A 25,232-nucleotide genomic window follows, 5' to 3' on the forward strand; every position below is an offset into this window, starting at 1 on the left:
TAAAGTACCTCAATGTAAACTATTTTAAAATCCTGTATGGGTGAACACATAACACAGGGTTGAGAGGCTCGTTATTAAGCGTCTACTTTAAGACCAAAGCTGTAGAAAAGGGCTCACAAGTAATGGTCTTTACTTGTACTTATACCTGCATTATATATGTTGCCTTCTGAAACTGCTGTACAGTTTTTTCTAAATATAACAATACCACTATACATAAATTCAGAGCTGGTAGAAGTACTCAGATCTTGTACTTGAGTAAAAGTAGAAGTAGGCCTACCAGAGTGTAAGAGGAATAAAAAGTAAAAGTCCTGCATTTCCAAATGTTACTTAAGTAAAAGTACAAAATAATTAGTATCAAAATATACTTAAAGTACCAAAAGCACAATTACGTATTATTCAGAATAATATATTATACTGTATGTTTTGATTATAATTATTGAAGCATTAAAGTGTTTTCACAGCTGGTAAAGTTGCAGCTAGTTTGAATTACTTTGTATACAGCAGGATAGCTTGTGAGTTTACTCCAGGTGTAACTGAAGTCTTATTTAAGTGTTGAGTATATTTGAAATCATTAATCCAAATCTGTAAAGTAACTAAAGGTAATAAATAAATGTATTGCAGTAAAAGTAAGTAGCAAAACATGGAAATACTCAAGTAAAGTACAAGTATATATTAGAAAAACACACCAGGTATATGGACAAAATTATGTTAAAAATAGTCAACTGTCATATATTTATTGAACACAGTTATAAGACACAATTGCACAGAGAAATTGCACAATGAATGCTTCACAAAAATACAAAAATGTAGCTTCTCACTAAACGATTTCACTGTTTCATAAACACACGTGTTAAGCAACTAACATTCCCAAATCACTACAGACTTAAGTTTTGATTTGATCAAAAACCTGTTTGTATTTCCAGGTATGACTCACCATTTTGCCTTGCAAAATGTAAATACAAAAAATAAACAATAAATACATTAAAAAGCTACATTTCACAATATCATGGTCTTACAGAATCATCAAAAGCTGATTTCAAATCACTAATGGGATGCTAATTCTATTTACAAGCAGTGTGCTCTCATTTAAAACGTCCATGTAGCATGAAAGTATACACAGTTTCACCTTGCATTACTGTCACAATATTGCTATGATGTAGTGTAAAAAAAGAAAGGACCAAAAGGAACAACATATGTGTCTACCTTTTAAGCATAAATCTGTAACTTAATGCACAACCAAACCGCAGCAACAGAGCGGAGTGTTTAGCTTGTAACCGTTGTTGCAGAAAATATGCTTCTGGTAGATATAACTATAGGGTTTATTGAATATAATGAGATACAATTGGTATTGTCAATCAGAATTGTGCAACTTAACAAACAACTTCTCAATAACAGATCATGAACAGAGTATCATCACACTCTACCATACAGTTGGATGAAATTTACAGATTATTAGTGTCATCAGAAACTTGATCTTCAGTTCTGTATATAAGTCTTTTTTTGGCACATTTCACAGTAACAGAACAGTAGTAGTGTCAGGACTACATTACATTACATTACATGTCACTTGTTAGACGCTTTTATCCAAAGCGACTTACATACTCAATACAGTGGGCAATCCCCACAGGAGCAATTTGAGGTGAAGTGTCTTGCCCAGGGACACAACGACATGCTGACTGCAGTGGGGTTTGAACCACACGCTTCTTATATTCTACAATAACTTCACAGTTGTACCAGAGTAGTGCAGCTTGTCTTTTAGACCGGCTCTGCTGAAGAAGTCTCAGTCCCTCCAGAAACAGAAACCTGGGCTACTTTTTTTCGAGTTTTTCCACAGCGGGCTCCATCTTTCCCCGCCCCGCCTGCTGCTGTGCTTCTCACACTCCTGCTGTTCCAGTCACTCTCAGCGCTGTTGTCCAGAGTCTGCGTCGCTCTCCGGCACATATGGCAGATGTTGACGAAGGCCCTGCGCAGGTCCTTGCTCCTCATGGCATAGATAACAGGGTTCACGGTGGAGTTGAGCAAGGTGAGCATGCTGCAAAAGGCAAACACAGTCTTGATGGAGTCGTTCACCTTCCCGAAGAGGTCGTACACCATGATGGCTAGAAGTGGGCCCCAGCAGATGATGAGGGCCACTAGGATTAGAACCAGGGTTTTAGCCAGGCGGAGGTCCATCCGGGCCTGCTCTGGCCTTACCGTCTGTACTTTAGTCCCTTCTGCAGTGTAGATAATCACACTCCTCTGGGAGCTGCGACTCAGCATCCGGACAGCATGGTTGTGGGACTTCCAGAGGATGTAAATGTAGGCATAGATGATGAACAGGACCAAGATCATTGTCATCCCGATCCAGAACATCAGGTACTTCTGGTCGATTAGAGGGAAAATGTCCGAGCAGACAGAGTTGAGACGCTTGCAGTTCCACCCCAGCAGAGGCAGCAGTGAGAAAACGATGGAGATGGTCCACATCACACTGAAGGCAATGACTGCTTTATTCTTTGTGACGATGCGTTTGTACGCCATGGGCCTGTGGATGGAGATGTAGCGGTCGATCGCAGTGAGAAACAGACTGCCCACAGAGGCGGTGAAGGAGGCGATGACCCCCGCCAGCTTAAAGAGGAAAATATTGGGGCTGTCCTTCCTGTGGAGGACGTGGAAATCCAGGAAACTGTAGACAAATATGATACTGCCGATCAGATCAGCCACAGCAAGACTGCCTATGAAGTGGTAGGAAGGCCTAGACCGAAGTGTCTGGGAGTGTAGGATCACAACCAGCACCATGAGGTTCTCCAACACTGTAAATGTACCTAGCGTGAGAGCCAGGATGGCGACTGCGAGCTGCTGTTCGGGAGTCAGAATCATGAAACACTCCATGTTGTCCACAAAGTCCTCCCCACACTGTGCCGCCCCTCCACTCTCCACAGACGTGCCATTACTCAGCAGAAAGTCTGATACATTTGTGGGGAAAATGGGAGCGAGGCCGCTGATAATTACTTCCTTATTTCCAGGGAAGGCGTTACTTATCGAGGCGGCGTGAGGCTTCTCAAAATGGAAACGGTTCTTGACTAAAGTCGAGTCAATGGAGGTGTCGTCGTAGCTGGCGTCGTTGGAGCCGAGATACTGGACACCTGTCGTTAGTGTACTCATTGTGCTGCCTGCAATCCTTTGCAAAGCCAACTTCATGGCTGCCTTGTGGCTGTAGAGATGCTCAGTGGAGAGGAGTGTGGTGTAACAGCTTTACATCCATGCAAAAGGACTTCTATGAAGGAAATAAAAGGAGATTTTATCTCATGAATAATGCAATAATTTAATTGAAAAATACTAAATACATCACATTAAATTCAATTATTATATTAATTGAGTACACGAAAAATCATCAATGGTTAATATAGCGGAAAAATACATTTGTTGCTGGGAGATATTGTGCATCAGCCAGCTGACTCCAGACCAGATGCATCCCAGACAATAGTGGGAAACTGAACAGTTGATGACAAACCTATGCAGCCTCAGGGGAAATCATTGCATTAAGTATGTAGAACAGTCAAGCTTACTTATTCATCAAAGCAGGTCATTAGGCATTACGCTTTTGAATCTTCTCAATAACCATTGGATTAATTGGGTATCTAGGGAGAAACCAGATAAAGATTGCACAAATCTGTCCAATGATCCGTCAACATTTTGATACCAGTAATTATGATATTAACAATTAACGGTGAAGTTTGCATTGAGGGTTTGGAATAACACATATTTGAAAAGCAGGAACAGATTTAGCTCACATTTAAACTTGAGATTCGAAAAAAATACGTTAAAAGAAAAATATATAGAGTCTACACCAGTTTGATTTAAAGCTGTCCCTTCATTAATTGAGCGATTACACTCAAAATAAATTAAACAAAGATAATTAAAAACACGATTAAAACAGCAAATAAAAAGAAGCCTACCTTGATTTTTTCAGCACAAACATTTTGCCTCGGTTCATAACGCAAAAAAAGGAAAGAAAACAAAAACAAAACTGGGAGTAAACCAGTCGGTTGTCACTCTCTTCCCCAACAGTTGCAGCAACTCCACACAGGACTGGAAGCCAGTTGAAAATTACATTTGTTGTTGTTTTGAGGATATGCCGGGGGGAATATCGTAGGTTTACTCCCCGGATATACTGTCAGTCTGAACTTCAGTGAGCTGCGGACAGACAGCCGGTGCAGAGTGCTGTGGGAGCGCGCGGTGTTAAGGTTTTGTGCGCCTGCTGGTCACGTGGTCTGAGGTGTTCGAGCGCAGTAGGGAGCGCAGCATTGAGCATCATCCACACCTATTTATATAAGAGCAAAACAGCTGCTGAAGGCAACACATGAAAAAACAGCAGTGTATTATTGTTCAGTGTCCCAGTAATAAAGAACATTTTGCATTTATCAGTGGATTTTGTCTCGTTTCTGACCTGATTAGATATAGAAAAGTATTGAGATGGAGACTTGTAATTTGTTATTTCATAATCCAAGAACTGAACAGCATGTTATCCCACACAGAAACATGATTAATGTGTTGGGTCAATTAGACGTCAGTTTCATCTCATGTCTTTATTTATAAGGACATCACACATGAATCAACATTTCTGTAAATGTGCCAGTGTTAGCCAGCTGGTTCGTTCTGTCCTTTGGTGAGATGTTTTTTGAAACAGACCAAGAAAGTACATTTCTCTGTTAGATCCTGTGTTAGCAATTAACAGAATTACAAACAAATTTATTGTGGATTTAAGAGAGACAGAGCTGTGAAAAAAATAAACCTTTTCATCATTCAAATATCTAGTAATATCAATTAAATTAGAATATGTAAGGGTCTGTTCAACACAAACAAATATAAATATATGATAGAATTATATATAATAAAATATGATTAAAAAAACCTTTGTTTTTTTAACTGTAAATCAAATTAAAATAAATCTTTCAATACATTTTTATTATTGCTATTATAAAAAAACTAGGGCTGTCAAGTTAACGCGTTAATAACGCGTTAACGGGACTTCCGGTTGGACGAACATGTGAGGGCTGCGTTGTCTCGTTCTCCCACGATTTTACTTTCTACATTTAATTTAAAACCACCGAAGTTGAGTTAAACCCGTATTGTGTGAACATAATTTGGACTATAAATCAGAACAAGCCGATGTGATGCCGAAACCTGCGTTGAAAACGGAGACGAAACAGGCAAAAAAGACCGAAACTGCTGTCTCAAGTGCAAGTGAAGTTGCTGGCGCGGACATGGCTAGCATAATTAGCCTGCTTGAAGAGCACAGAGCTAGCATTTCAGCTGATTTCAAAGCTGCCTTTGCGGTACTGGAGGCGAAGCTGAACCAAACGCAGACCACAGTAGCAGAACATGGGGAACAAATAGACTCTCTTGAGACCAATGCCAATCTGCAAGATCAGCGACTCCGTATACTCGAGGAGAAGTGTGCGGTATTAGCAGATAGCAATGCTAAGCTAGCTGCGAAGACCGCAGATCTGGAAGGTCGGAGCCGCAGAAATAACATTAGAATCATTGGACTTCCTGAGTCTATTGAGGGACCCCGGCCTACAACCTTCTTTTCTGAATTTTTGGTGGAGCTGCTAGGCAATGAAACTCTCTCATCCCCTCCCGAGCTGGACCGTGCACACAGAGCGCCGGCTGCTAGGCCGCAGCCAGGGACGAGACCGCGACCTGTGATATTGCGGCTGCATCGCTACCAAGTAAAGGACCTGATTGTCCGGGAGGCCCGCAAGAGACGAGGGGATCTCCGCTACCGTGGGACACCAGTGCAGATCTACGAGGACTTCACACAGGAGGTTCTCGAACAGCGGGCGAAATACCGAGACATCATGTCAAAGCTGTACAACCTAGGCCTCAGACCGGCTCTTCTGTTCCCTGCTCGCCTGCAGATCACACTTGGAAGTGGGGCTAAGAAAAGGTTCCCCTCGCCCCTGGAGGCTGTAGCCTTTGCAGCTGGCTATGAACGCGAGCCGGCTAACTAACCACTGATGTTGTGCTAGGCTAGTGGTGGCTGAGCTAAGCTAGGCTAGGCTAAACCGCGCTGGCGCTGCATTGATGGTGGACTGGGTACGTTACAACCGTTATGTTGGGACACAATTGATTGTATAATCTAACGTTACCTAGCCATGACAGCGCACAATGCGACATGTTGTCTACATTTATTTTTTGTATGATTACATTTGTATATTTACACTATATACCCGGGGTGTTTTTTGCACTTTTTCGAATGTCCTTGTTAACTCATGCTGTTCACAATTGTTTCTGGGCACTTTACAGCCGTCGTTCTGTTGGGACGTCATTTCTTTTATAACTAACGTTGCTCGGCCAAGTCAGCAGACGATGTGACATGTTTACATCTATTTTAATTTAATTTAATTGTTTTCATTTTTGTATTTACACTATACCCGGGATGTTCTTGCACTTTTGCAATGTTCTTGTTAACATTTGCTGTTCACAATTGTTACACTTACTAAGGAGGTTGTATCTGCATGATGTGGGTACTGAGACACCTTGAAGAAGGAGAGATGATTCAGGTAGGGAAGTTATTGCCAATTTCATTGGCAGATGGAGCTCAGGGGTGGGGAGGGAGGGGGTCGAGGGCATGGGAGGAGGTGGGAAGGAGTAGAGGATGGGAGGGAGAGGGTGGGGCATTTATCTTGATGGGGCTACAGGTTTCCATTTGTTTGAGGCAGCTGTTTCATTTACATTCTGTTTTGTCATCTTTATGTACACTGTTCTCTCCATTTTTAGTTGTGGATGTTCTAAGGCTGATCTTACACCTTCGATGCTGTATGCAGTGTCATGGCTAATATAACTGGTACAGGGACTGGTGGTGGACAGGCGGTCAGGATACTCTCTTTGAACACTGGTGGGTTGAATGCTTCGGTGAAACGCACAAAGATTATGACACATCTTAAAAACCTGAAGGCGGATATAATGTTTATACAAGAGACACATCTCTGTAAATCTGATCAGCGAAAGCTGAATAGGCCGTGGATTGGACAAATGTTTCATTCACAATTTAACCTAAAGACAAGGGGCACAGCCATTTTAATTCGGAAAAAAGTAAATTTCACCCCTACTAATACAATTTTAGATCCAAATGGACGTTATGTCATCATTTCTGGTACTCTCTATCAGAAGCCGGTCATCTTAGTTTCTGTGTATGCTCCCAATTGGGATGATCATAATTTTGTGAAATCGCTATTCTCCACCATCCCCAATTTGAATTCCCATCTATTGATACTGGGAGGAGATATGAATTGTGTTATAGACCCAACACTAGACAGATCTAGTTCCAGAACTGTGGCGCCCTCTAAAACGGCACAGACTCTCTCTGCTTTTATGGACCACTATGGCTACGTCGACCCGTGGAGATTTTTACACCCCTCGGCTAGGCAATACTCTTTCTTTTCCCATGCACATCGTTCATACTCTCGCATAGATTATTTTATTGTTGATAAAACATTTATTTCGTCGATTGTCTCTGTTCAATACTCACCGATAACTGTATCAGATCATTCAACTGTGATCCTGGACCTTCACTTTGATCATAAGCCTAAGGAATTTAGATTCTGGCGTCTTGACCCTCTTTTACTTTCTGATGCAGCCTTTTGTGAGTGTATTTCGGAATCAATTGCATTCTTCTGTGAGACCAACCAAAATGAAGAGACCTCTGCGTCCCTACTCTGGGAAACCCTTAAAGCTTTTCTTAGGGGTAAGATCATCTCGCATACGTCTCATGTTAATAAACTTCGTAGAGCACGCCAAAGAGAACTGGAAGAATCTATCATTAATCTAGACAACCAACTATTTTCCACTCAATCACCTGATCTATCTAAAGAACGGATGGGGCTCCAAACAGAACTTGACCTTCTCCTAACAAGAGAGGCTGAACGACTCCTTCTACACTCACGAGGATCTATATATGAACATGGCGATAAAGCTGGCCGTCTCCTGGCCCACCAACTAAAGGCTAGGGTGGCCTCGAACCAAATCACCCAGATACGGGACGGGTTGGGCTCTCTCACTTCTGACCCGGGAGAGATTAATAACATCTTTAAAACCTACTACTCTCGTCTCTACACGTCTGAATCCCCTGATAACGAAGATCAGCTACATACATTTTTGGATAAATTGGATATGCCCAAGATTTCGACTAACGACCAACAGACACTAGATGCCAACCTGCAGCTTGCTGAGATTAAAGAGGCAATACAGTCCATGAATAGTGGCAAATCACCGGGACCTGACGGATACCCGGTAGAATTCTACAAAAAATTCTCAAATCAACTTTCCCCATTATTATTAGATATGTTTAATTCGTCGTACGTCCAAGGCTCACTGCCGCCTACCCTTATGCAAGCCTCTATCTCTCTGATCTTTAAGAAGGGTAAGGACCCGTTGAGCTGTGCATCATATCGCCCAATCTCGCTCCTGTCTGTAGATGTGAAAATACTTGCGAAGATTTTTGCTCGCCGGTTGGAATCTATTATACCCTCCATCATTTCGGAAGATCAGACAGGATTCATAGGGGGGAGGCACTCCTTCACAAATGTCCGAAGACTTCTCAGCGTCATCCACAGCCCGCCTTCTCCTGCTGAACCAGAGGTTGTCATATCTCTTGATGCTGAGAAGGCCTTCGACAGGGTTGAGTGGGCCTATCTGTTTTCTGTCCTTCAACAGCTGGGCTTTGGTCCAGGCCTCGTCTCCTGGGTTAGACTTCTGTACTCTTCTCCTCACTCCTCTGTATGTACGAACACCCAGCGCTCCAAATTCTTTCCTCTTTTTCGCGGGACGCGTCAGGGGTGTCCGCTCTCCCCACTACTATTTGCAATTGCTATCGAGCCATTGTCGATTGCTCTAAAAGCAGAGAGAGGAATTAAGGGGATTCAGAGAGGGGATATCGAACACAGGGTCTCGTTATATGCTGACGACCTCCTTCTGTATGTGCGCGATCCTATAGCTAGTACTCCACACATTCTCTCACTTTTGACCACTTTTGGTTCATTTTCAGGATACAAATTAAACATCCAAAAGAGTGAATGTTTCCCTATCAACCAATTGGCTGCAGAATTACCTCCGTTGTCGTTGCCTTTTAGAATATCCAACTCAGGGTTTAAATATCTGGGCATTGCAATCACGCAGTCTTTTAGTGCGCTACGGGAACAAAATCTTACTGTCCTGACGGCAACAGTCAAATCTGACCTGCAGAGGTGGGGCCATCTGGCACTCTCTTTAGCAGGAAGAGTTCAGACAATAAAAATGAATGTACTGCCCAGATATCTATACATGTTCCAATGCCTACCTATTTTTTTGCCTAAATCTTTTTTCACTGCTATTGATAATATTATTTCCTCATTTATTTGGGCTGGTAAACATGCAAGAGCTAGTAGACCATTACTGCAGAGGGACAGGTTCCTGGGTGGGCTTGGTTTACCTAACCTTATGGGTTACTACTGGGCCACAAACACACACAAGATCATGCTCTGGTTCACTTCACCCCAGAGTGACTGGTGTCTTGTGGAGGCCAACTCATGTCGATCCACGTCACTTCAAGCCCTCGCGTGTAGCACTCTGCCCCTTTCCCCCTCACAATTCACATCTAACCCCGTTGTAATTGGCACTTTAAAGATCTGGGCACAAGTTAGACGTCACTTTGGTTGGCTTACTCTTCCTCAAGCAACTCCTGTCTGTAACAACCATCTATTTTTACCAGCCACAATTGACCCCCGATTTTCTCACTTGAAGAGGGAAGGCCTCCGCTGCATAGGGGAGTTATACATTGATAGCCTGTTTGCCAGTTTTGACCAACTACGGGTTGCCTTTAATCTAAGAGGATCTGATTTCTTTAGATACTTTCAACTAAGGGATTTTGCTAAGACCCACTCTCCACAATTCCCTCAATCCCTGCCTCCCAGTGGAGTGGATCTTGTACTTAGAGCAAGAACTTTGTCTAGGCGCCATGTCTCTTACTTTTATGATCTTTTTTCTCCGGTTGATGAATCTGCCATTAACAAGATTAGAACTAATTGGGAAAAGGAACTACAGTTCACCTTCTCTGATGACTTTTGGAAGAAGGCCCTGAGAGCCGTTAACTCATCCTCCAGTTGCGCTAGACTCAGCCTAATACAGTTTAAAGTTCTCCATAGACTACATTATAGCAAGGCTAAGCTCTCCAGGATTTATCCAGATAGATTGGATGACCGGTGTGATAGATGCTCCCAGGCCCCCTGCGACCTGACTCACATGTTCTGGTCGTGCCCTAAATTATCTAGCTTCTGGCAATCTTTCTTCGAATGTATTTCTGAAATTGTAGGTCTAAAAATCTCTCCATCCCCTCATGTAGCTATTTTCGGTAGGCCCCCAGATGGAATCAACATTACAAACACTCAAACCAATGTCATGGCCTTTACCTCCTTGATTGCTCGTAGGAAAATCCTTCTTTTGTGGAAATCTCCTTTACCTCCCTCTTTTCAAATGTGGCTGAGTGATACTATGTCTCTTCTAAAGTTGGAAAAAATTAAGTTTACTCTCCGGGGTTCCTCAGATAAGTTTTACACTCATTGGAGGCCACTGATCAGCTATGTAGACCGTCTTCCCCCTGATATGGTGTCGCTGTAGGGATTCTCCCTTTATTTATCCGTCTATAATTCTGATATGATTACTCCCCTGTCCACCACATAGGCAGCCCATGTGACATCCCTGGATATGTGTTAGTATGTATGTATGTATGTATATGTATATTATTGTATCTATCATTTTGTATTGTATTGATGTACTGTTGCCTCAGTGCTCCGGGAGAGGGGTGGTTGGGATGGGGCGGGGTTAAGGGAAAGTGAGTAAGGGTTCTTTTGGGAGGGAAAAAATGAAAATGCCTTAATTGCTGTAATACAATTCACTGTTACACTTTCTTTTCTTTTTTTACATGTGAATAAAAATATTTAAAAAAAAAAAAAAAATAAAAAAAAAAAAAAAAAAAAAAAAAAAAAAAAATAACGCGTTAACGCAAAAAATGTAACGCCACTAATTATTTTAACGCGATTAACGCATGTGTATTTTTTGTCCTCGGCCGCCCCGTAGTTTCAGAGAGCATCGAGTTTAAAATACCATCTAAAGCTGATGCTGACAGCCCCGCTCCTGCCGCCCGCTTGTGGCAGACCACACTTCCACGCTCACCGGCAGGCAGGGCCGCCCCTGGCCAACTTGGGGCCCCAAGCGACATTGTGAGATGAGGCCCCCCCCCCCCAACCGACAGGAGTGAAACACATTTTTTTGGAAACAAAGTACTTTGCAAATATAATTCCTGTTTATTATTATTATTATCAACACAGTTACTTTTGTATACAGTGAGGTAAATGGTAAATGTGCATGTATGTCGTTCAGCATGCGTTTACAGGTGAATACGTCTGCATTTCCTGCCAAATACTAGCCTCAAAAAGATTAGAATATAATGAATGCAAATAAACTACTTCTACTAATAATCATAATCAATTCAATAATATAAATACTATATTATTGTATTGTAATATAGTTGTAATATAGTCAAGACAAAACATGCTTATGACATGCTCAAAAACTGATGTTTCTTAAATCTGTATTCAAATGTAGTTCCCTCTGTCAGCAATGCATCAACAACTACACACACATTCCTATCAGTATTTATCTGTGTTGTGGTTGACATGATGATGACTGTTAGGAGTTAAGGGGAGAGGCTGAGCGTCACCATGAAATGTGCAAATTGACATAAAAATGAATAAAAGGGGAAAAAATGCTCCATGTTTTTTAGGCTGTAAACTTGAACTGTTATGTAAGCCAACTAGACAGACAGTGTGTCTCTCTTCCTCCTGTACATCAGCAGATAAAAGGCATCACATACTTGAATGAATGGTAGCCTAAATAAAGAATGCTGGAAATAACTGCATCTCCATTAGCCTATATGCTCTGCAGAGACTGCCTTCTTCATGTCGTGAATTGCAGCTGATGTTTTAATATGGCAAATTTGACTTATACAACATTCGCAAGTTGTACATTTGACTCATACAATAACCCACCTTCGAGTGATGCTCTAGTTTCTTCATGTTTTTTTTCTTTCCCTCTTACATGCTCCGGACTGAAACTGTCTTTTCACCGTCATCTCTTCACCTGCACTAGTGGCCGTATCAAAGTCGTGATTGGTCAGATCTCGATTCATTGCAACGGTGTCGGGTTACAGACGTGCTCCCCTTGTCACCTCTCACTCTCGCGGGGGGTGCGCGGAGAACTGAGCGGAGAACTGCGCACAGCAGCTGAGGCCCTCTGGGCGGGGCCCCCTGCGCAAGGCGGGGCCCCATGCAGCCTGCGTGATTGGCCTGTAGGGAGGGGCGGCCCTGCCGGCAGGCACCGACTGGCCATCGGGAGGACCGGGAGGGTGTGTGTATGTGTGGCGCGAGCGAGCGAGGCATACCTTACGTGTATTGCTGTTGTTAGCATCTGGTGCTAGCTAGCTGCGCTAACGGATATAAGGAGCTGTTTCAATGAAAACAGAGGAGCAACATTTCGCCGACAACTGCGCCGAGCACTTGACTTTATGCAGGTAGCCAGTGGGACATTGTACGAAAAGTCAGCACACTCAGCACGGATAGTGCGCGCAACATGATTGCAGCGTCCAGGCAGCTCCCGTTCGAGCATATGCCTTGAGTTGCACATAGCTCCAACGATCCATCACAGCGTCTCCACACACACACACACGCACGCACGCACGCACACACACACACACACACACACACACAGGGACGCCCCTCCCAGGCCAATCACGCAGGCTGCATGGGGCCCCGCCTTGCGCAGGGGGCCTCGCCCAGAGGTCCTCAGCTGCTGTGCGCAGTTCTCTGCGCACCCCCCGCGAGAGTGAGAGGTGACAAAGGGGAGCACGTCTGTAACCCGACACCGTTGCAATGAATCGACATCTGACCAATCACGGCTTTGATACGGCCACTAGTGCAGGTGAAGAGATGTCGGTGAAAAGACAGTTTCAGTATGGAGCAAGCAAGAGGGGAAAAAAACAAAACATGAAGAAACTAGAGCATCACTCGAAGGTGAGTTATTGTATGAGTGAAATTTACAACTTGTGAATGTTGTATAAGTCAAATTGCCAATTGCCATATTAAAACATCAGCTGCAATTCACGACATGAAGAAGGCAGTCTCTGCAGCATATGGGCTAATGGAGATGAAGTTATTTCCAGCATTCTTTATTTAACATTCATTCAAGTATGTGGTGCCTTTTATCTGCTAATGTACAGGAGGAAGAGTGATACACTGTCTGTCTAGTTGGCTTACATAACAGTTAAAGTTTACAGCCTAAAAAACATGGAGCATTTTTCCCCTTTTATTCATTTTTATGTCAATTTGCACATTTCATGGTGATGCTCAGCCTCTCCCCTTAACTCCTAACAGTCATCATCATCATGTCAACCACAACACAGAGAAACACTGATAGAAATGTGTGTGTAGTTGTTGATACATTGCTGACAGAGGGAACTACGTTTGAATACAGATTTAAGAAATATCAGTTTTGTCATAAGCATGTTTTGTCTTGACTATATTACAATATTATAATAAAATAACATAGTATTTATATTATTGAATTGATTATTATTATTAGTAGAAGTAGTTTATTTGCATTAATTATATTTTAATCTTTTTGAGGCTAGTATTTGGCAGGAAATGCAGACGTACCTGTAAACTGAACGACATACATGCACATTTACCATTTACCTCACTGTATAAAAAAGTAACTGTTGATAATAATAATAAACAGGAATTATATTTGCAAAGTAGCCTACTTTGTTTCCAAAAAAAAATGTTTCACTCCTGTCGGTTGGGGGAGGGCCTCATCTCACAATGTCGCTTGGGGCCCCAAGTTGGCCAGGGGCGGCCCTGCACGCACACACACACACACACACACACACACACACACACACACACACACACACACACACACACACGCACACACTTTGTATTGTATTGTATGAGAGAGGTTCCAGGTTGAATTGAGGCAGATATTTGTAATGTTCAGAGGTTGTTATGTTTAATATTCATGAGAATATTTGTCATTGATCAAATGATAATAAACAAACATTTGCATAAAGCATATTTGTCCACTCATATGTTGATAAGAGTATTAAAAACTTGAAAAATATCCCTCTAAGGAACATTTAGAACAGGTAAAAAATGTGCGATTAATTTGCGATTAATCGTGATTAAATATTTTAATCGACTGACAGCCCTAAAAAAAACCAATTAAAGTATTCTGAATCTGATGATTGATTCTGATATCAGCACATCCCATTTTGGACTGTGGTGGAAGTAGGGCTGCTCGATTATGGAAAAAATCATAATCGTTTTTAACAATTGATTACCCTGAACTTTACGTATAATTCAACTGAAAAACCAATAATAAAAAACAAAATGTATTACAAAAACAATAAAAAAAGTAATAATAATAATAATAATAAAATAATCGTTTTATTTCGATTACGTTGTTTTCGTAATCGTTGCAAGCCATCATCGTAATTGCGATTAAAATACGATTAATTGAGCAGCCCTAGGTGGAAGGTAAGAAAGTAACTAAGTAATTTATTTTACTTTACTTGTGTTAGGATCTGTCTGTGTTGGTGTTTTTCTTGTCTTTTTCTATCTTTGGGTTTCCTGTTTTATTTTGTAAAGTGTTCACCCCCGTTTCCTGCCTGTTTGCTTTCTGTCTGTTTCCCTCCCCGATTACCCGATTGTGTTCACCTGGTACCTCTGTGTTTTCTCCTCCCTCCTCACCTGTCTCGTGTTTATGTGATTAGTCCTGGGTGTATTTAAGTTCTGGGTTTTCTGTCTCTCTTTGTCGGGTTGTCTTGTGTATTGACGTGGTCTTCGGTGAGTGTCCTGTTCTGTCTACTCTGTACGTATATATAGCCTTGAAATAAAGGAACTATTTTTGTCACTTAAATCTGCATTTGGGTCCTGCTTCCTACACACACCGTAACATTACAACCCGACCAAGATATGGGCCCAGCAGATCCTTTTGAGCAGGAGCTATTGGAGTTTTCCTTTGCTTTGGATGACTGCTCGTATCGATGGTTGGGAGCGTCCAGGGTTCAGCAGCGAGAGGCTGTTCTGGCAGAGGCACGCCGGATTACTATGGAGAAGCCAGGCTTGGTTAAATTCTTATCGGGCAGGATTTTGGATTTTCTCACGGTGTGTTATCCCTTGCCTGACAGCCCCAGGCCTCCCAACTCCCGTTTTGATACCACACGCATCGGTGTGGTCCGTCTGGCGTCAGCCCCTGCTTCTCACCCAGTGTTTGCTACAGTCCAGGAGCCATTCGCTGGTACTCGTCTGGCCTTTGGAGGTCCACGGAGCCTCCAAACGGCTCCTAAAGGAAGGAGTCGCAAGGCCAGGTTGGCAGCACGAGCCCAAAGGGCCATGGTTCCAGACCCAGTTCTGGCCCCAGCAGCCATGGTCCTTGCTCCAGAACCGGTCCCGGCAGCCATGGATTCGGCTTCAAAACCGGACTTTACAGCCAAGATTCTGGCTTCAATTCCGGCTCCAGAGCCGGCCCATTCAGCCATGTTTCCGGCTCCAGAACTGGACCTTACAGCCATATTTCCGGCTCCAGAAACGGACCTTACAGCCATGTTTCCGGCTCCAGAACCGGACCTTACAGCCATGTTTCCGGCTCCTGAACCGGACCTTACAGCCATGATTCTGGCTTCAGTACCGGCCCTAGTAGCCATGGTCCCGACTCCAGTTTCGGCTCCAGGACCGGCGTACCGGCCAACGCCAGCTCCCCGAGGCCTGTCGGCGTACCGGCCGACTCCAGCATCTCGTCTCCTGCTGGCTCCCCAGCCGACGCCAGCTCCCCGAGTCTTGTCGGCGTACCGGCCGACTCCAGCACCTCGTCTCCTGCTGGCTCTCCAGCCGACGCCAGCTCCCCGTGTCCTGTCGGCGTACCGACCGACACAAGTTCCTTCTCAAGACCCTTCTCAAGTCCCCTCTCAAGTCCCCTCTCGACTTCCCTCTCAAATTCCTTTTCAAGTCCCCTCTCAAGTCTCCTCTCAGTACCCTCTCGAGTTGCCTCTCGAGCTACCTCTCGAGTCACCTCTCAAGTCACCCTTCAAGTCTTCTCTCGAGTTCCCTCTCAGGTCCCCTCTCGATTCTCTTCTCAAGTTCCCTCTCAAGTCCCCTCTCAAGTCCCCTCTCAGGTCCCATCTCGAGTCTCTTCTCAAGTCCCCTCTCAGGTCCCATCTCGAGTCCTCTCTCGAGTCCCCTCTCAAGTTCCCTCTCGAGTTCCCTCTCAGGTCTCTTCTCGAGTTCCCTCTCAAGTCATCTCTCGAGTCCCCTTTCGAGTCCCCTCTCAAGTCCCCGCTCGAGTCCCCGCTCGAGTCCCCGCTCGAGTTACCTCTCGAGTCTCCTCTCGAGTTCCCTCTCAGGTCTCTTCTCGAGTTCCCTCTCAAGTCATCTCTCGAGTCCCCTTTCGAGTTCCCTCTCAAGTCCCCGCTCGAGTCCCCGCTCGAGTCCCCGCTCGAGTTACCTCTCGAGTCTCCTCTCGTTCCCTCTCGAGATTCCTCTCAAGTCACCTCTCCAGTCAACTCAAGTTTCCTCTCGAGTCCCATCTCAAGTCACCTCTCGAGTCCCCTCTCGAGTTCCCTCTCGAGTCACCTCTCGAGTCCCCTCTCCAGTTTCTTCTCAAGTCCCCTCTCCAGTTCCCTCCCGAGTCCCCTCACCAGTTTCCTCTCAAGTCCCCTCTCCAGTTTCCTCTCAAGTTCCTTCTCGAGTCCCCTCTCGAGTCACCTCTCGAGTTCCATCTCTAGTCCCTTCTCAAGTCCCTCCTCTAGTCACTTCTCTAGTCCCCTCTCTGGTCCCTTCCCGAGTCCCTCCTCTAGTCTCATCTCTAGTCCCTACTCAAGTCCCTCCTCTAGTCAATTCTCTAGTCCCTCCTCTAGTCCCCTCTCCAGTCCCCTCTCGAGGTCCCTCCTCTAGTCCCTCTTCGAGTCCCCTCTCTAGTTCCCCTCTTGAGTTCCCTTCTCTAGTCCTTTCCCTAGTCACTTCTCTAGTCCCATCTCCAGTTCCCTCTCGAGTCCCCTCTCTAGTCCCTCCTCTAGTCCCTCCTCTAGTCCCTCCTCTAGTCCTCTCTCTAGTCCCTCTTCGAGTCCCCTCTCTAGTTCCCCTCGCGAGTTCCCTCTCGAGTTCCCTTCTCTAGTTCCTCCTCTAGTCCCTCCTCTCTCCTCTAGTCCCCTCTCTAGTTCCCCTCTCGAGTCTCCTCTCGAGTCACGTCTCAAGTCCCTACCCAATGTCCTGGTCCGTTGGAGGTTCCGCTGGGGGTCCTGCCAACTCTATGTCCTGTCCCGTTGGAGGTCCCGTCGACTACTCCTCTGCCGGGGGTCCTACCAATCGTATGTCTGTCCCGTTGGAGGTCCCGCCGTCTACTCTCCTGCCGGGGGTCCTGCCAGCTCCTTGTCCTGTCACGTTGGAGGTCCCGCCGACTACTCTCCTGCCGGGGGTCCTGCCAACCCATTGTCCTGTCCCGTTGGAGGGCCCGCCGTCTACTCTCCTGCCGGGGGTCCTGCCAACCCATTGTCCTGTCCCGTTGGAGGGCCCCGCCGTCTACTCTCCTGCCGGGGGTCCTGCCAACCCTTTGTCCTGTCTCGTTGGAGGTCCCGCCGTCTACTCTCCTGCCGGGGGTCCTGCCAACCCTTTGTCCTGTGCCGTTGGAGGCCCCGCCGACTACTCTCCTGCCGGGGGTCCTGCCAACCCTTTGTCCTGTCCCCTTGGAGGCCCCACCGACTACTCTCCTGCCGGGGGTCCTGCCAACCCATTGTCCTGTCCCGTTGGAGGGCCCGCCGTCTACTCTCCTGCCGGGGGTCCTGCCAACCCTTTGTCGTGTCTCGTTGGAGGTCCCGCCGTCTACTCTCCTGCCGGGGGTCCTGCCAACCCTTTGTCCTGTGCCGTTGGAGGCCCCGCCGACTACTCTCCTGCCGGGGGTCCTGCCAACCCTTTGTCCTGTCCCCTTGGAGGTCCCGCCGTCTACTCTCCTGCCGGGGGTCCTGCCAACCCTTTGTCCTGTGCTGTTGGAGGCCCCGCCGACTACTCTCCTGCCGGGGGTCCTGCCAACCCTTTGTCCTGTCCCGTTGGAGGTCCCGCCGTCTACTCTCCTGCCGGGGGTCCTGCCAACCCTTTGTCCTGTGCTGTTGGAGGCCCCGCCGACTACTCTCCTGCCGGGGGTCCTGCCAACCCTTTGTCCTGTCTCGTTGGAGGTCCCGCCGTCTACTCTCCTGCCGGGGGTCCTGCCAATCCTTTGTCCTGTGCCGTTGGAGGCCCCGCCGACTGCTCTCCTGCCGGGGATCCTGCAAATCCCGTGTCATGGTCCTCTTCCGTGGGGGATCCTGCCGAGGCCTGTCCCACCAGCTCCGACACCGGGTCCTGCCCGGCCTCCGGCACTGTCCCGTCAGCGCCTTCCTGCCCGGCCTCCGGAGCTGTCTGGTCTTCGCCCTCGAGCCTGGCCCCCTGAGAGCCACGGTCTTCACCCTCGAGCCCGGCCCCCTGAGAGCCACGGTCTTCGCCCTCAAGCCCGGCCGCCTGAGAGCCGCGGTCTTCACCCTCGAGCCCGGCCCCCTAAGTGCCGCGGTCCTCGCCCTCGGGCCCGGTCCCCTGACTTTTCCTGCCGTTGCCTTCGCCCTCGGGCCCGGACCCCTGACTCTTCCTGCCGCTGCCTTCGCCCCTCCATGGTCCCCACCTTGGACTCTGTCTTGCCCCCGGGCCGTCCGCCCGAGTCCCCCTTCTTGGACTCTGCCTTGCCCCCGGGCCGTCCGCCCGAGACCCCTTCCTGGTCCTCTGCCTTACCCCCGGGCCGTCCGCCCGACTTCCCCTTTTTGGACTCTGCCTTGCCCCCGGGCCGTCCGCCCGAGACCCCTTCCTGGTCCTCGGCCGTGCCCCTGGGCGGTCAGTTCAGTCCCGTCCTCCTGACCCCCTCCACCCACCCTGGTGGCTTAGTGATGCGTCCCTCCTCCGGACCCCCTCCACCCACCCTGCTTGGGGTTTTGGACTTTTTGTTTTGGGACGTCTGGAATCCGTCCCTTGAGGGGGGGGTACTGTTAGGATCTGTCTGTGTTGGTGTTTTTCTTGTCTTTTTCTATCTTTGGGTTTCCTGTTTTATTTTGTAAAGTGTTCACCCCCGTTTCCTGCCTGTTTGCTTTCTGTCTGTTTCCCTCCCCGATTACCCGATTGTGTTCACCTGGTACCTCTGTGTTTTCTCCTCCCTCTTCACCTGTCTCGTGTTTATGTGATTAGTCCTGGGTGTATTTAAGTTCTGGGTTTTCTGTCTCTCTTTGTCGGGTTGTCTTGTGTATTGACGTGGTCTTCGGTGAGTGTCCTGTTCTGTCTGTACGTATATATAGCCTTGAAATAAAGGAACTATTTTTGTCACTTAAATCTGCATTTGGGTCCTGCTTCCTACACACACCGTAACAACTTGGGACTTTTACTAATAACACAGTATTTTTAAACTGTAGCTATATCCATGTAAGTAGTTCTTCCAATACTGCTTATGTAATGTGAAGTGTACAGCAATATCATGCTGATAGTCACCTAGTGCAATTCCTCTGAAATGTCCCAGCCACAGTGCTAGTAAAGTATTTATGTATTCATTACTGCAGTTGTGGGTCACGTGCACACGCTATTAACAGTCCTTTTCCTGTCCTGCGCAGCTGCACAATTATTTCCACTATGCACTTCCAGCAGAGCTATCTCCCAAATTACATGTATCTTGTTGTGGAAAATACATGACATTTGGCGTTGCAACATCATGGGAAAACAATGAAAGACTGTGCACATGATGCCAGTGCTTCCAGTTTTGGCAGAACATAAGAGGCTGAGGAGTCATCCAACTAATTACTGAACACTTGTTATGCAGCGTTTGAAGCAGATTCAGGCAGCAATTGATCACTTGTGGCAAAGCAGTATATCCAACATAAAGATAATACACAGACACACGCAGAGTAAGTGGAACATCTTGTTAATGACTGTTGATTGTGTATTTTATATTCAGATATATTTAAGGTGACTTGAGGACCGAAAGCTCATTTGATTGAGATACGATTTTATGTTTGGCTTCAAGCAGCATCGTTATCTCTCTGAGCAGGGGGGGAGATATTGCAATCCATGTCCATCATAATAATTATGATCAATATTTCAGTGTCATTCTCACCAAAGCCTCAGTGAGCGAGGGAGTGATTTCAAAGACAAAGCTGTCTGCGACGATGAACGGCGTCAACGAGATTGTACTAGCGATTTATAGAAGTTCAATTTTCCTAAATGCTCTTCCAACATGTGGGCCGTGCAGTTATGGGAAGCTGCTGCCATTGTTTCACGTCCATCTTAATATCGCAAGTGCTTTACTGTGATTGATTTTTAGCAGGATTCCACTGAAAAAGCACCATAATGCATCTCATTTAATATTGATTTTTCTCCATTTACAGTCAGTTCATATTTGAGTGGCTGTCTACATTATTTCAGCCACACAGGCTCAAAATATATGCAAAAACATTGAATTAAAGTCATTTTTAAAACATCTTTCCTTTGGCTACTCCACACAAACATCCTGAGCGACATGTTGTGATATCAGAGCAAAAAGCATTTTACACACCCAGCATGTTACCAGACCAGACTCTAGAGCAGGATGTCTCTGATGTGTTTTATGTTGAGGGCTTGGAACATGGGAGGGAGGGAGGGAGGGAGGGAGGGAGGGCGGGTGAGGAGAAAAAGATGCATAAACAGTGAAGGGGAGGAGGAGGTTGATGATGAACACTGACAGCTCTCAACAATTTTCTAATCTGCCACCTCTATATTCTGTTCCTCCCCAACTGAAACACTATAGACAGCAGTATAAAAGAGATCAAATCATTGTTTCATTTAGAAAATGACACAAATATATGTTTTTTTTCTCCATGTTGTGCACAGAAAATTAATGCATCGTTACCTATCATCAGCTTTCCTTAATAAACATTTCATCCTGGTTTCATTAGGCAAATCAAAGGTGTTCGTGAATGCATTTTCAAAAGACTTTAAATTGAACAAAGACTCCGTCAGCAATGAAACAACATCAGAGGGATAAACAGTTAGTAGGCAGAGTGTAGAAGAGTGGCATCATGTTTCTTTCTCATCATATTTTCAGGACATTATCCTCCTTTGCAGGGAATGGCAGCACAGCAGAGAGGATGTAGTGGTTGATACTTAATGTGTTAGAAACTGCCTCTATGAAAAACACAGACAAAATTATTACAAGTAGTAATGCATTTCAATGCACTTGTTTAATATTTGATAAACAATCTAATCATGTTTATTATCTCCAATGTATTCATGTCTGTTGAAGTAGCGGGGAAATGTCCTTCTGCAATATAGACAGACTAACAGCCTTATGGTCAGTGGGTACAATCCCCTTCATGCACCATTAAGTCATGTAAAGACCTTTTGTTTTATCTCAGCAGAACACAGTGGTAATCACAAAGATTTAGCAGGTGGTTCAGTGAGTGCTCACTTGCGTAAACACTATGCAAATGAACGCTGCAGGCACAGATGAATTACTCAGGCAGCAGGGCTTGATATCACAGCTCAGAAGAACTGTTTTTCTCAGTGTTATTTGTTCCGTGATTTTCAGGAGGAACAGTGATTGGGTACCTAGTAGACCAGAGGAAACCGCGACGCAGAAAAGAGAGCGCATGATCTTAAATCGCCGCGCTGAGCCATTGGCTGATTCAGAGCCAGGGAATAATTAATTTGCTCTACACCCAGCTGCAGAGCTGCAGAGACAGACGAGGTCCCCGAGTTGACCTGACTGCCATGAGACCAACCGTCATCTGTAATCACATGGCCCTCAGAATACTGAAATCTGTATTGTTTCATTGTTTTTTCCTTCTAATTTTGTATTATTTTCTAAACCACACACTGTTATTTACTCAACAATAACACATAATTATCCTTGTGTTTATTTATTTGTTTGATTAATAAACACAAGTTGGAGTCCGTCAGGACTGAGGGTCGGAGCAGCTCATAGTAGTTGCTTTAGAGAATTTTACACCCGGAAGTAAGTATTCTCTCCGCTTCGCTTGACAAACCCCGTGATAGTCCTCAAGCTCTGTGATTGGATGTTTGAGTGTGCGCCGAGGGTTACGCCGAGCGTCGAACAACACTTTGAAATGGGATGGAACCACGGCAGACTGTCCAAAACTGGATTTGAATGGGTCCACCCCGTGAACGTGTTGGTCTGACACCCAGTTGGTAGAGAGAAACATAAGCTTTAATTTGAAGTCAGTGGTTCAGTCTGTAGGGGATTGGACTTTGGACCGAAGGGTCGCCGGTTCACGGACCAAAAAAAATAAATACGGAGTGTGGACTGGTGGAGAGGAGCCAGTTCACCTCCTGGGCCACTTCCGAAGTGCCCTTGAGCAAGGCACCTAACCCTAACTGCTCACTGGTGCCGGCGAGACTGGCTGCCTCCGCTCTGAACTCTCATGTGCATGTGTGTGTATTTGTATATGTGCATGTTGTAAAAAGTGTGTACTGTGTGTTACCTGTATAAAAATGCATGTGTGTACGACAGAGTGGAAACTGAATTTCCCCCTCAGGGGATTAATAAAGGTCCATCTTCTTCTTCTTCTTCTTTATGGCCACTTCATTTTAAGTCAAATATTTGCTCTTCTTTTTGCTCTGATTTGGTCCCCACCTCCTCCTAAGGGAAACGTGTGGGTCTGTCTACTAAATGTTGGACCATCTCTAACACTGTTGTTGCCGGGCAAGTATTAGAGTTTTGAGCCTGAAAATAGCTGCTTGCTGTGTAAAAAAAGTACACTTTGAGAGTGAAATAAGTGTAAGAAAACAATAAGGTTTCTAAAACCAAAACTATGAGCTTTAATATGCTAAAACACGTAATCTAAAGTAAAATATTGATATAATTACTGCTTTAAATCCTTACTACTAAATATTAAATGCAACTATACAGATAAATACAGAAATGGAAAGGAGATCATTGATGCAGTACCCAAAATACTTGATGAGGAACTATTTATTACTAAACATTACACTATAGCATTAATAAAACAAACAGAATAAATAAATTACAGATACATGGCAATGGGAAAGATATGCAATATAGACTTACTTAAAGTGCAGTTCAGGCTAGCTACGCTCATATTTTGCATTATATTCATATTTCACAGTTTGAGCCTGATTCCCATCTTGCACGTCCATAAAACAACATTTCATAACCACCACACATACGTCTATCTATTCTCATTCTGCTCACTCCATCAGCTTTATTCACCCATTACTGGCAAATGCATGCAGAAAAACAATTTCAGACTGCTCTCACATCCCAGGGGAAGTTTTTTCATCACGGATACTTTGTGTATCAGCTTTTAGCATTATCACGAGATGAAGAGGCTCCACCACAAACGAGCTGACATTATAGAACAAAGAGTTTGAAATTGCTTTTGAAATGTCCTCTCTTGTGTTTCATGGTCAATGCAGAGAGTTATAACATAAGTTAATTCAGTATATTTTTAAAGTCTTGCTCTAGGCTTTCACTGTGGTGTGGTGCGAGCATTAGCTGGCGTATTGAAGAAGTCTAATAGTACCATAAAGTATATGAATGTCTTTCAGTCTAGTACTTGTGATGAGCAGCCAAGATGGTCTTTCTTGAAGTGTTTTACCACCAATAGCACATGAAGCATTAGCGTTGACTGTTGGTCAGATGTGGGTTGCGTGTGAACTCATTATCGTTAACAGAACAAAACCAAAATTGACTCATGAAAGGCAGAAAGGCTCCATCTGATGCGGATATAATTTTTCTTTTGGCCGTTTAATATTTGTCTTTCTCCTTTCAACTTTCTATTAATGTCTTCCCACTTTAAGGAACAAAAGAGTGTCAGGCAAACAGATACATTTAGATGAAACATGCACTCAATTACTGCTTTTATCAAATAGTATTATTTAAGCACATGTCTTCCTGGCAATACAGCAAAGCCACAGCAGGATGACCAAAGTTTCACCGGCATGATGGCAATGTCACATATGCCAAGACCTTCTTAATAAAGGGCTGGGGTCGAAGATGAACACAAGTGACAGATGATATTTCAGCTCCCAATGACATTCAACTGCTGTGATACTGCATGCTGTGAAATATTGTGCAAGTCAAATACATTTAAACCAGCTCAGTAAAATATGTGGTACACCACGGCCACTGCTTGCAGGAAATCATACCTGTGTATTTTTATTCTTCAAATTTTGTGAGCAGTGTGTGAACATCATGCACGCTTTATAGTCACCATACTAGAATTAACTTCTCAAAATGCAAAAAAAATGTGTTTAAATTTATAAAAACAATTGTCTGGTCACATATCTGTATATTATGTCCATTCACCGGATCATGGTTTATCTCACGTTATTTGTTATTTCAATAAATACTGTTAATACATGTAAATTCTTATTTAATATTTTTTATTGGACTTTAATTATTTTAATTATTATTATTCCTATTCTGTTGCTGCCTTGACATGTGAATTTCCCTATGGGGATTGCTAAAGGTCCATCTTATCCTATCTTAAATTATTACCCTAATCATTTCTTCAAATGAGTAAATATGGGAGTAAATACAGAGAACATATGGAGACACACTTGAAAGATCATTTTGATTTCCAAAGGAAAGTGGTGCTATATTTAAACACAGCTGATCCCTTTCTTATAGTTAACTCATAATTAATCACAAGTTACATACATGTAGGAAATCTCCAAGGAAGGAATTTAGGGACCCTTGAAATAAACGTTCAATGTTTGCAGTAGTTTATTTTACAGGTGCAGCTGTCACATGCAGACTGTGATATTGTGTATTATTGTCATCATCAGGTTGTCCTGCAGGGTCACCAGTTGGACATGAGCTGATGAGGATGAATGTGTTCTTCAGTAAAGTGTCCTGTAAAGGAAGCGATCTTGAAAAGAAATAGCACATGAGGACAGATTTGATTATAATTCTTGTCAGGTGGAACTCATATCTCCCCTTCTGACGGCGATCACAGCCATCTGGGCTGGAAAATAGATTGATGTCTACAGAGCAAAAACAACCCTGCTGGCAGCCAGCCACCAGCCAGCATGCTGAACTTGGCGATCAGAGACGATTCCTTCACTTTATACCTAAGCCCCCCC

The 25,232-nt window shown here is 44.7% G+C and overlaps 1 protein-coding gene across 2 annotated transcripts; it reads right to left on the reverse strand.

Annotated features, from left to right (window-relative positions):
- Window positions 1-708: 708 nt before the first annotated feature.
- On the reverse strand, window positions 709-4,454 carry LOC117549828 (cannabinoid receptor type 1B-like). Of its 2 annotated transcripts, XM_034221925.1 has the most exons (3): window positions 3,936-4,454; window positions 3,546-3,617; window positions 709-3,253 (listed from the first exon to the last, which is right to left on the reverse strand). In XM_034221925.1, exon 3 carries the CDS (start codon window positions 3,175-3,177, stop codon window positions 1,756-1,758), a length of 1,422 nt encoding a protein of 473 aa, XP_034077816.1. In that variant the 5' UTR covers window positions 3,178-3,253; window positions 3,546-3,617; window positions 3,936-4,454; the 3' UTR covers window positions 709-1,755. The 2 variants fall into 2 exon arrangements, with proteins under 2 accessions (XP_034077816.1, XP_034077815.1); XM_034221924.1 differs by lacking the exon at window positions 3,546-3,617 and having other exon boundaries at window positions 3,936-4,451.
- Window positions 4,455-25,232: the final 20,778 nt, after the last annotated feature.

The sequence above is a fragment of the Gymnodraco acuticeps genome, unplaced genomic scaffold (assembly GCF_902827175.1).
Source record: "Gymnodraco acuticeps unplaced genomic scaffold, fGymAcu1.1, whole genome shotgun sequence".
Taxonomy (NCBI): Eukaryota; Metazoa; Chordata; class Actinopteri; order Perciformes; family Bathydraconidae; genus Gymnodraco; species Gymnodraco acuticeps.